At 52.6% G+C, this 12,075-nt stretch overlaps 1 protein-coding gene across 4 annotated transcripts in view; it reads right to left on the bottom strand.

The window, feature by feature from the left end:
* Positions 1–4,764: 4,764 nt before the first annotated feature.
* FERMT2 (FERM domain containing kindlin 2) overlaps positions 4,765–12,075 on the bottom strand; it is a 51,555-nt gene continuing 44,244 nt past the window's right edge. For 2 of the 4 annotated variants that reach the window (XM_087746850.1, XM_087746852.1), the window contains 6 exons: positions 11,354–11,460; positions 10,765–10,986; positions 8,463–8,483; positions 7,813–7,937; positions 7,448–7,589; positions 4,765–6,124 (listed from right to left, as the gene is read on the bottom strand). In XM_087746850.1, the coding sequence (XP_087602976.1) occupies positions 5,951–6,124; positions 7,448–7,589; positions 7,813–7,937; positions 8,463–8,483; positions 10,765–10,986; positions 11,354–11,460 (791 nt within the window). In that variant the 3' untranslated portion in view covers positions 4,765–5,950. The remainder of the gene's footprint in view (positions 6,125–7,447; positions 7,590–7,812; positions 7,938–8,462; positions 8,484–10,764; positions 10,987–11,353; positions 11,461–12,075) is intronic. The other 2 variants (XM_087746851.1, XM_087746853.1) reach the window with 1 other exon arrangement.

Raw genomic sequence — 12,075 nt, 5'->3', positions numbered from 1 at the left:
GAGTCCTCCAGCCGGAGCCTTCCCACCAGCCGGGGATCCGCAGCTTCGCCGGGAGCCGACAGCGCAGGGGAGCTCCGTTTCCAGGTCTTTGTCTTAACTATGGATCAAAGAGAAAACTTCCCGAATGATTTCAGTATCTGACAGGTTCTTGCATATTTGAGTCACTTTAAAATATGGGGTTGGCCTTTCCGAGTCACTTGGGCTCTAGGAAAATATTTTGATGCTCCTGTGTCAAGCTAAAAAAAGAAACCCCCCCGAAGTGCAAACGCTGCAGCCTCTTACACGGATCAGATAAAATGCTGATCAAACCGATGTCAGCTTCCCGCCAGCTTTTTGGGGCTGGATTTGGCACGTTGGGTTTTTTCGTTCTTCTTAACCCGGTGTTTCCCATCCTCTCCCTCCCCAGCCCATCGGCATGGTTCCCCCGGGCGAGTTTTCGGCTCCCCACGTGGGGAAGGTCCGGGTTTGCATCCCCAGGGCATCGCAGACCCGCGGCCTCGATAACACCCTGGGAAAAGTTCCCGTTTGCGTTCTGCAGTTATGAAAACCAGACGGGGAAGCTTAAGAGAAACCAAAGGAGCAGTTTCTGGGGGGAGAGACTCAAGCCTGAAATATGTCGAACAGCTGGAGGGATGCAAGGGATTTCAAAGGGAAGGCTGGGATGCCAATCGAAACGGGAGCAGGCGTGAGGCTGGGCCACCCGGACCACATTGCACTGGTGCTTACGGGAAAAGATGCAAGCGGGGAGGCACTCTTGTTTTTTTTTTTTTAATCTATAACATCCAGCAGATATTTATAGATCTCTTATCTCTTTAGTGCCTCGGTGCCACAAATAAAAGCATACAGTGCTTTTATGATACTTAAAGCGAACAAATAAAAACCCCACTGGTTTCCAGAAAGGTTTTGAGCCGTGTGAGCATGGTCACCGATCAGTCTGAATTTAATTAGACTAATGAAACCGCTCCTGCCGTCCGAGTTGGTGCCTCCGCCGAGGGCTTTGGCTCTTCACCATCCCTTCCTGCATGGGAGAGGAGGGTTAATGCGCCCCTGGTGATACACCCGGGGAGCGAGGGTTTCTTGGCAGCCGGGCCGAAGCAGGCAACTCACATCCGCATGTGGTTTCGTCTCTGGGCCGGATCCTGACTGGCGGTGGCGACGCCTGGTCTGGGTTTCTTGCGTCCCTGGTCAACGCCAGGTAAATCCCTGGTGGCCCCGAGTGCCCTCGGGGTTGCCCAGGGCCCCTCTCCTCCGGCTCAGGCAGCACGTGGGGCAGGTCGGGGTGAAAGATGCTGCGGATCCCAGCCCCGCTGGGCTCCCGGCCCCCGATGCTCACGGGACTTGGAGGGGCCAGAGGAGGCGGGGAAAGGCACTCACATCCCTCCTGGTTGTGGGCACCGGGAGCTTGGGAGCTGCCTTTGCACCCAGCTGGCCCTGGGGAGCTGGTGCTGGCCACCCGGGAGCCCCTTCCCGGCCCGAAGGCTGGGAAGTCCCCAGCGTGCTTCCTGCAGGGCTGAGACGCTGAAGTGACTCATCCGCCTTGGTTTCATTATGGATTCATTTGATGAGCTTTCTTCAGCCCCTGCCTGCTGCAGGAAAGCCCCACTGCCGGGGTGGCCGTCCCATGGGAGACAGCTTTCCCCTTGCACCCTTGGAGACCGGCGCTGTGCTCCCGCGTGTCCCGATCACAGGCAACGCCCCTGTTTGGGGTCGTTTTGTCTTATTGCTCCCCCAAAAACCAACAGCTTTCCCAAACGTCCTCTTTCCATCGATTCACGGCAGCGGGACATGCCTCCGCGTCCAGGCCGTGCAGCTCTCGCCCCTCCTCGCTGCAGGCGGCAGCCCTTGTTTTGGAGATATTTCTTTTTTGCTTTGGTTTTAAAACCTCCATAGGTCTGCAAATCTCTCTCCTGTACAAAACTCTGCCCTTCCTGCTTTAAAACCGCTATGTAACTTGCCCATCTGCACGGTATTAAATTACTTGGGGCTTAAAAAGCTGGATGAATCCTAGCCGACACCCCAGCCGCTACCTTGCTCAGACAGGCATGCAGATCCCCTGTGTGCATTAAGTGAAGCGGTTTTTCACCCTGGCAGCCGGTTTGCATCAGTGCCTTTCGGTGCAGTGATTTATTTTTTCCTTCCCCCCCGCGGGGTCCTAGAGCAGGGTCAGCAAGGGAGAGGCAGCCATCCCCTGGCCCTGCCCGCTGCCCGCTGGAGTCATCCCAGCTTCGGGCACCTCTGCCGCTTGTTTTGGTTAAACGGGGGTTTAAGCAGCCCTGTTGGCTCTGAACCTCCCTCCTCACCATGTGCTTATCAAAATAAGTGGAGATAATTTCCCCCCCACCCCCAGTTCGTGGATGCCAGATGGTTACTGCTCTTCCTCCCCAAGGCTGAATCACCCCAGGGGGCTGCAGACACCCACGGGCTGGTTTCTCTTTGGGTTTTGTTTTTAATTTGGTTTACTCTTTTGTTTACCCAAAAGGCTCAGCCGCAGCCAGATTTCGCCACATCAGCAGAATAAACCTCCGCATCTCCCTTCAGCGCTGGCGCTCTGGGAACCGGGCTTTGCATTGCCTTGGCTTGCCAAGACCCTCCTCATCCTCCGTTGTTGGCTTTGATCCCCAAACGCCCCCGAACCCCCCCAGCCTTCGACGCCTCTCCCCAGCACACCACTGGAAACCCTCTGCACCCACCGCACCCTGGTTTCCCTTTGACTCAGCATCACCCCGCCGGCGATCTCTGATGAGTACGGGAGGAGCAGCAGAGCCAAGAGCTACGGTCCATGCCCCCACACTGCCTTGCCGTCGCCGCTGCGACGCTCCCTCCCCTCCGCGGGCTCTCACCAACGTGCTCCTCCTGCTCCCTCCTTGCCCCCGTGCCCGTCCTCGGCGTGCGGCCCTTCCCGGCCACACCGGCCAGCCCGGCGCTTGCGATTAGATTTGGGCTCTATTTTATCTGGTGTTTCTCCAGACTTTAGGTAAACCACAGATTTTTTTTTTTACCCCCCTGCCCCCTCCGCTCCAACAACTCATTTTCAGTTACATCCTTTCATCCCAGGAGAAAGGAAAGACAGCCTAGAAAACCCAGCAGCCTCCTTCGGATTAACTCGAAGCCCCCCGCGACCCCCTCACTGCTTCCCAGCCTCCTGCGAGCGCCCGCACCGCTCCCTGCTTCCCACCCAGCTTCTCCCGGCTCCCGTCCACGGGGGCCACGCGGGGAAGGGCTGCGGTTGAAAGCAGCCTCTGCCTTCCCATGCCCCTTCCCCGACCTCCTCTGCTTTTCTGCTCAGTGTTTCCTTATCGCCTCTCCCAGCTGCAAAATCAAGCCCCTGATTCAGCGCAGCAGGCAGAGCCCTGTGGAATCAGTTGGGGATGGACAGACAGGAGGACGCATCTTCTCTCTCCACCTTTCCTCTCCACATTACACCTCCCCATCCCGCATAACCTCAGGCTGTGAAATAGGAGGTAAATGTTTTTCAGCGAGCCATCCCCATCACACACCCAGCTTTGGTGCTATTCCAGGCCAGGCACGTTTTTATTGCCGGGCCTCACCCGTTCCCGCATCCAGCCAAAATCCCGGCGCCGCCTGCCAGGAGCGTGCACGCCGCTCCTCCGTTCGCGTGCCTCCCGGGACTGCCTGGACTTGCCAGGCAGCCGGGAGCTGCCAGCACCCAAAAGAACAAGCCCACGGGCGTGGGGCAGGGCTGGGAGCATCCCTGGCACGTCCCGAGCACACCTCTGCCCCGGCCGCGGTCCCATTTGCAGTGGGAGGAATCGCCCGGCACTATCAGGCCACCCCTTCCCCTGCTTTTATGGAGCAAGGATGCAACCTGTCCAAGAGCAGCTGGTGCAAAAAAATAGAGGATCGCTGCAGAAACTCAGCAGCGATGGGGAAATGCGTCATGTCCCCCGAGCACCCGCCTGTGAGGGAGCACATTCAGCTCACACCCGGGAAAGATGCTGCAGGCGTTGCTGTTGCCTGCCCCTCTCTGTCCCCCCGGACCCGGAGGCGAGCGGCCGTCCTCGCCCGCCGCTGGCACCCCATTCCCGTCCCTCCTCACCTCCCTCCGGCCCCGCTGCGGCTGTGCGGGATAACCTGAAGCTGGGAGCTGGACCAGCCGTGGCCAAGCAGCATCCCCAGCCCCTCTCCGGGGGTGTTTTTGGGCACGGAGCTCTCCCGGTGGGCAGCGGGATGGTGCCGAGTGGGTGGGCGAATCCCTCGCAGGCGCCTCTGCCCAGGCAGCATCCTTATTCCCCCGCAGCTGTGGCGGCTCTGCCGCTTGCCCGCTCCCTGCTCCACGGGCAGCGCATCAAGGGGCCTCCCTGGAGACAAACCCCATTTCATTTCACTGCCAATTGAAAGACTGAAACACGACGTTTTAAGCCCAGCTTGCAAATAGATCGATTTTCCTTCTCGCTACCAAAACCGAGCCCAGGGTGCCGAGGCTGTTTTACACCCCAGCTCCATCAGCAGCCTTCAAATTAGGTGACGGCAGGGTACGGATGGCACAGCACCCTTCCCCACATCCCCAGCGCTGCTTCCCCGCTACCTGCCTGTGCAGGGATGGGGGCCAAGGCTGCTGCCTTGGACTCTCCTGCCCCATCCCTGTATTTCGCTTTGGTTTTCGGTGGTATTTTGTTTCGGCGAGCTCGGGATACGGCAGCGGGATGGAGCGGCGGGCTGGCATCGCTGGCAGGGGGTGACTGTATCATATGGGAGCTACTTACGGCCCTGCCATAGCATGGTTGGACCACAAAAACCAGGAGCTGAATATTAAATAAAAGATTTGACTTTTATTTAAAATAAAATGCATTTGTACATAGTCTTGAACCAACAGACTACAGGAACGCAACGCTGGTTATTCCTCGGCATTAGGTGGGGCAGGCGACGGCTCCCCGTTAGCGTTAACGCCGCGCGGGCTTAACGACCGGCGAGGTCCTGGCCCCAGGTATCGGTTACGGAGGGTGCTGTGCTGCAGCTCTGAAATCCTATTTAACTTAGATAAAAATTTACTGGACTGAAATTGTTTTTTTGGGGTGGTTTTTTTGTTTCTTGGTGACTCCCCTTATCCCTTACAGGCATACTAGAGTTCATGCTGATACACCAGAGCTATGCAATATTCTAGCTGGCTTGTGAGACTGGTTAAAAAAACTGTACAATTTTATAAAATTTGTGTTTTTTTACATTAGTTACACAAAACCTATACTTCATAGACCTTTACTTCATATTGTAATGAAAAAGTTTGCATATCATAGGCAGAACAGTGACTATGCTGGTGAATACTAAAAGTGTCATAATACAATATGGTGTAAAAATAAAATAAAATTAAAAAAAAATATAGAAATGATTATCAAAAGGCAAGTTAACAAATAAAACCAAGCTATAACAGACTAACAGAAGATCATCTTCGAGGCCACACACAACTATCTTCAAAGTCACGTCAGGCACCTGTAGCAGTCCCGGTGCACGTAGTGTAAAAGGAGCGATGGCAGTTCTACTTCTGGGAAGGACGACTTCGAAACAGGTCAAATGTACAGAATAAAAAAACACACAAAAAAAAAGAAAGAAAACACTCATGCATTAAACATGATAAATAGACTTCATATAGGTTAAGCCCTGGATGGCTTTACAAGAAGATGGCTTAGAGTTCTCTTAGAAAATTGGCTATTTTAAGTCAGTCAAATCTTATCCTGATCTGCCCATCAGATTCGGTATCTAAAGGCCAGCGGCCTGGCCCGGATACGGTCTTGTTATAGCGAATTAACAGAAGTGCTCATTAGTGCACAAAGATTAACTGGTCTGGTAATGCAAAAATTTTCATGATTAAAAAAAAAAAAAAAAAAAGATACATTTCAAGCTTACTTTATTAAGCAGCATATTTCAAAGAACAGCTTTTTAAAGTTAAATATTAATATGGCCATGGGGTTTCCTCTCGGTGTACAGTACATGGGACTCACACCCAACCACTAGTCAGTTTGTAGAACATCTCTTCATCTAAACTCTCGTTCTGATCTTTCGCTCGCGTTGACAAGAAGATGTAGCCGCCGATGAACTCGTGAACCACTTTGCAATCCACCTCCGTGCAAATGAAGGACACCCGCACGTCATCTGCAAACTCCACCGTCACCTAGGGGGCAAAAACACAGGGCTCAGCCTCACCGGCGCCTTCCCGAGGGAGTTACGCTGACGCACGCTCTTCTGTTTTGCCTTATTTTAATTTTCTGCTAAACCAGATGCCTTTTCCGTTGCCGAAGCAAAAACCAGCGATGTAAGTGATGGTTTGGGCTCAATGATCCTCATGGATCCTTTCCAGCTTGGGATATTCTATGATGCAATGATTATTGTTGAAACGTTTAGATAAAGAAATACCTTTTATTGCTTTTTACAGTTATTTTCTTCTCCCGTGACTCAGCGATAATTACCCAGCGTGTGTGCACCTCTGGGCGGTGAGCACCCAGCGACGTCCCCTTTGCTTCAGGTGAAACAGAGCCCGGGCACAGACCTGCCGAGGGCAGGGATTTCTTTCCCGTTTTCCCTGCAAGTGTATTCTGGCTGCATAAGGTGGAAGTCTGGCAGTAGAAATGCTTTACGGGGGCTGGGGGAGCCCGTTTTGGAGTGACTGAACAGGCTGTCCGCTTACTGATGCCCGCTATTTTTTTGTCCCCCCATCACTGACAGCTCTGCGGGAGGGATGGGGATTCCCAGCAGAGTATCCGAGCCGAATAATTGGGATATCGGGGCTTGCAACTGGGTCAAAACAAAGACTCTGCGGCAGAGGGGAAGCTGAATAATTTCTCCAGCCACTCTTAGCGAGCCGCAAACCGCAGGAGAACAGCCCTCACGTATCCCCGGCAATTTTCATCGGCTGCCGTGCTGAAAAGGACCACAAAAAGTCTGCATCCAAACGTAACGGCTGGGTAAAAGCCCATCCCGGAGCCTAGGGAAGGGTCTGCGCTCGCTTTTCGTTGCTTGCATGAAAGTCTGAGCTGCACTGCAAATAAAATGAATTTTAGTACGGATAAGGCCCAGTACATTTCTGTTACTGGTTAGGATCAAGCCTGAGCACCAGTTCTGAAGTTTGATTTTATTTAGCTGCCTTTGAGTGGGTGTTCAGAGACCGGAGAAAATCGTTACGCATTAAGCGTGTAACTGGCGGCGTTAAAGAAAGATTCTTTTTTTTTTTTCCTTCTTCTTTTTAAGGGTCATACTCAACTCTACCAGCAGTGAGGGCAAGCTCTGCTAGATCTCCAAGGAGGGTGGAAAAGGGACGAGGAGCAACTATATTACATTAACGCAGCTGGATGGGCCACGCTTTAGAAACCAGTGATGTGAAAACCTGACTTTTTAAAAGCCGACTTGCAAAGTCAACTTAAAAAACCCCGCCGAGAGCCCCGTCCATCTCCCATCACAGGAGCAGGGGAAGCGGCCGAGGCGTAAAACACCGGCTCACCATTTTAATCTCCCAGTTCACGTTCCACTGCTTCATGTTGCTGAACCGCCAGGTTTTGACGGCGTCGCCCGTGCTCGCGTCCATCCGTATCAGGCGGTTGTAGGCGATGCCGATCAGCTCCTCCTTCTTGCCCCCCTGGAACCTGCAACACGGCGAGGGATTAATAAATGCGCGCCCGTGATACACGGCTACGCGTGTTAAATTCAGCAGTTAACTTATAAAATCAGTTTTATAAGTCGACGCAATTAATGCTTTTAATTTCGGTTCTGCTGCAACTCCCACAGCTAAGGATGTGCTGCGTATTTAACATATTCCATGTATTTATTCCTGAAATTCCCCCTGTTCTGCCCAGCAGACCCACCGACCTTGCAATGAAATGCGTGATGCCGAACTCCGGCAGCGACTGCCAGGCTTGAATAAAGCGCATCTTCGCCTCGATGAGACTCATCTGAGCAACGTTCTGGTGGGCTTCCAGGATGCGCGCCGTGATCTGCGGGCGGCGAGACACACCGGCTTTAGGCGAGGGGGCTCGTTAGTGGCACGGCGACCGTCACGCGAACGGGTAACGACTCGGGAGGCATTTGGGAGCCAGCGCGGTTACGAACGATGCAGATAATCAATAATTTCTACCCTGAGATCTTATTTCAGTTACGACCGCTCAAAGCCTGCGACCACGGCTGATAAACGTGGAGCTGCTTTCGCTTCCTATCTCCAGACATATAAAAGCAAATATAGATCTGAGCTGTCTGGAGGCAAAGAGCCGCTCGGGCTCGTTTAGTTTAAGATGCAGGATGTGAGCAAATGGTGGGGCAAATTTCTGGTGTAGGGTTTCTAGTTTCGCAGCATAAATCACTGGGGACCATTACAAAAACCAAACAGGGCCCAAGTTTCTCCAGGGGGAGGGTGGGGTGGGTTTTGTTAGTTTTTTCATTGCTGCTCTCCAAACCAAAGGGGTTCTAGGCTATTTTAAGTTTTATCTTAAATTTATCTTAATTTTATTGTTGCTGTCACTTACCAAGTCTCTTACATAGCCTGGCTGTAGATGGCAAGGCGAAAAAAAAAAGAAAAGGAGGCAGAAAGAAAAAAAAGCAATCAGAAATATGGCAACAAAGCAAAGAAAAAGTGTAAATAAACTGCAAACCAAAGTTCAAGCAAAAAAACCACATGCACAATTTCTTAGGCAGAAAAGCAGCCAAAGTGAACGTAAGGACGGAGAGGGGACAAGCAAGCAGAGATTCGCCCCTTGTGCCGGCCCTGCCTGAGCTCCGCCGTGGTCCCGGCTGGCCGGTATCGTGTAGGGATGGTTTTGGTCCCGCTGGTGGATGAAGGGGAGGGTGAAGCTGCCCGCTCAGAGGAGAATTTGCGTCCTCACGCTCCTCTCCATGCCTCTACACAAACTCAAACCCACTTCCCCGCAGGGGATGCTCAGTTGCTCACTGTGGGCCGATAGCTCAAGAGCTCCTTTTATTTGAGACAGGCAGAGAGACGCCGGGGATGCTGCTCGGGGTAACAAGCGGCTGGAGGATAACATCGGCTCAGGGTGACAAGCGGCTGGAGGATAACATCGGCCGGAGCACGGGGGGCTGCCGGGAGGTGGCCTTGCCCCGAGGGTGGACAACCCCGGGGGTTTCCTCGGGATGCATCTGCCCTTGCAAGCCGGCTGAATGCCGCTCCGACACCAAACCCCAGCAAGGCACCCGAGAGCTGTGAATACCTTTATTTTTTTATTTTTTTTATTTTTTTTTTTGTTTTTTCTGCATTTACGATTTGGTGCACCCCAAACCCAACCTGCCAACCCTACGCTGCCGCAAGGGCACCTGGAGACAAAACCACCACCGAGCGGGTCTGGTGTGGGACCAAGCACCTCCATAAATCCCCCAGCAAGGCCCACGGCCAGTTCCCATTTTGGCACTGTCTGTGGGCTGCACGACCTCCTCCTCCTCTTTACCCTGTGCCAGGGCGCGGAGGGACCCTCGCGGCTGAATTCCTGGCATTCCTGCAGCCTCCATCCCTCCGTCCCTCCCTCCCGGCCCTGCCGGCAGCAAACATCCTCAGCTGCCGCAAGCTCTGCCTCTGGTCGTAACGGCAAAGTCTAAATCCGCTCTTTAGCCGATGTCCGTAGGGGACCCGGTGTTTGCATCGTGGCCGCCGGCCCGGCTGGGAGCAGGGCGAGGGCTCGTGCCCGTCCCCATGGTTCGATGGAGGTTGTTTTTATAACGAGGATACCTGCATGGTAAGCAAGTTCTGCGAGCTAATATTTTTCCAGGTGCCTCTATTTTACCGAGTTCAAGCCTAGAAGGTATTAGATATGTTAAAATGGTATATTTATGCAGCCTCTCCTCCATCCAAGTGGATATAAAGGCTTATTCAGAAGAATAATAAGGGCTATATAAAATATAACTCCACTGCCAGGAAATCATCGTGCTGTGCCAATAAAAAGTTATATTTTTCCTGCTTCTCTGACTTGCAGCCTTCTTCTGGGTTTAGAGAAATTGTATCTAGCCTCAGCCAGCCTGAAGCACACAGGCTGCGAAGCTACAGCTGAACGATTAAGTCACCGAAAGGCCACGAAGCAATGCCTTACTTATTTTTGCCCCGTCCTGACATATAATGTCTTTCAGAAAGTCATGCATTTATTTCCAGCGCAGAACAGTTCAGCCCTGTCATGCACGGCCCGAATGCAGCGTGGAGTTCAAGCACAAGTCACAGCAACTCAAAATGAAGCAATGTTTCAAGGACTGGCATTTGGAAGTAGTGGAAAAGCAAAGAGAGAAATATGCAAACCGCATTACAGCCAAGTCTGGATAAAGCACAGCAAGCAACTGCAACTCCACTGATCCTGAGGATTTCTGCAGGGACTCTGTGCAAGGGAAGGGGTTTTAATCCCAGCACCGGGGACTGATTTCGTCTCATCGCTGCTACGTCTGCGTGGGGAGCGACGGGGGGCAGCTGACCCACGCTTTGCTGCACCGTCGCTCGGTATCAGCAGAGGCAAACACCATTCCCAAAATGTATTCAAAATAAACGTAAATAAATTTAAAACGTATTTAAAATAAACGGTTCCCCACTGCTGAGGCTGTGTACGTGCACCGTCGCATAATATACAGCGTAATTAAGGTCGTGGGTGCCATCGCCAGGTGCTGGATCGAAACCACACACTTCAGTTGGCATTTCATTTTAGTAACCGCGTGCATCCGATTAAGTGAGAACATCCAAAACATGGAGTGTTAAACACCAGCTACCGCCGAAACGGGTGCCCGGTCAGTCCGCTCCACACCAGCACCGACACCGTGCCGGGAGAGCGGGCGAGCACCTACCTGCTTGTTCTTGTACTTTTTCAGGTAGCGAGGAGAAACCAGACACTCGGGGTTAATGTCGGTGGTGATTTGTTCCGGGATCAGCTGCGGGTCTGGGTTCAAATGTTGCATTTTCAGGAAGGAGAGGATGTTCTGTACTTCCATGCCGTAGGAGCTGTCGGCCATCGTCTTGCCCTTGGAGGCCAGGCGGCAAGCGGCCATCCAGCTGGCGTACTGCGTCTCCTGCCCCCCAAACAGAGACCCGCGCCCGTCAGAGCGGTGGGGATGCCACCTGCCTCCCCAAAATAAAACTCCAGGGAGCCTTTATTTTCCTTCCAGCCCCAGGAGACTCGAGCGCACGCAGAGATGGGCAGAAGCCCAGCCAACGTGCAGACTACAACTTGGACAAAGCCAAGGAAGAGCAGGGGCTGATTTTCTGCTCCCAATTCACACGCGTGCTCGCATGCAACGCTGAACGTTGAGACCAGACACACGTGGGTGCATTTTGTATTTTTTTTTTAATTAACACCAGCTACACGGCACATCTGAGCGTGAGCTGATGGTGGGGAAAGGGCAAAGAGAAGGCCGGTCCAAGTGATGATAAACTTACATTATCGCAGCGAAGCCAGATTTCATTCATTCCCTCTGCCACCGGAATCAGAAGTTTGATGTTAAACTTCTGACCAGAGATGTTCACGTCAGGGGTAACTTCACATCCTGCAATGAGGGAGCTGCTGTTTAACAGGGGTGTGAAGAACTATGCTTTAAAAAGGGGGAAAAGAAAAAAAAAACAACAAAAAAAAGGAAAAGAAAAAGCAAAACACTCCAACTAAAGGGTGTCCAACAGCATCTCAGTGCTGCAAAGGTCTTACACCACATCTCCGATGGGATAAACACTACATAGCACGGACAAAAACTGTGTCAGATGTCTCTTTTTCCAAGTGACAGGAAAAAGGGGGAAAAAAGCAAGACTTGATCGGAAAGCACTGCAGCGACAGCTAATGCGTGCCCGCAGGATTCATCTCGTGGTTCTGCCTGGCCTCGCGAATGGACCTGATGGCTGGCAAATACCCCATGGCCCTGAAATGTTCATGAAAGGGTAGGAAAAGGTGGCTGGCTGGGTGCTAACTCTCACCCTGAAACCCCTATACGTTATTTCGGCCAGGCGCGTTGCCGCTGTAGTCGGTGGTGAGGTGTCAGCATCCCGCTTTCAGTGTCTGGAGAGAACTACAAGCGGTTGTATAAACACCGGGGGGTGATGAACCGAACCAGCCAAGTTAGCCCAGGCACCGCTGCAACGCTGCCTCCGAGATTTTTTAAAAGTGCTGTCAC

The sequence above is a fragment of the Nipponia nippon genome, unplaced genomic scaffold (assembly GCF_047370975.1).
Source record: "Nipponia nippon isolate SJK-2023a ecotype South Korea unplaced genomic scaffold, ASM4737097v1 scaffold_11, whole genome shotgun sequence".
Lineage (NCBI taxonomy): Eukaryota > Metazoa > Chordata > Aves > Pelecaniformes > Threskiornithidae > Nipponia > Nipponia nippon.
Note: the sequence above shows the minus strand (reverse complement) of the source record. Positions and strands in the feature narration are given on the sequence as shown.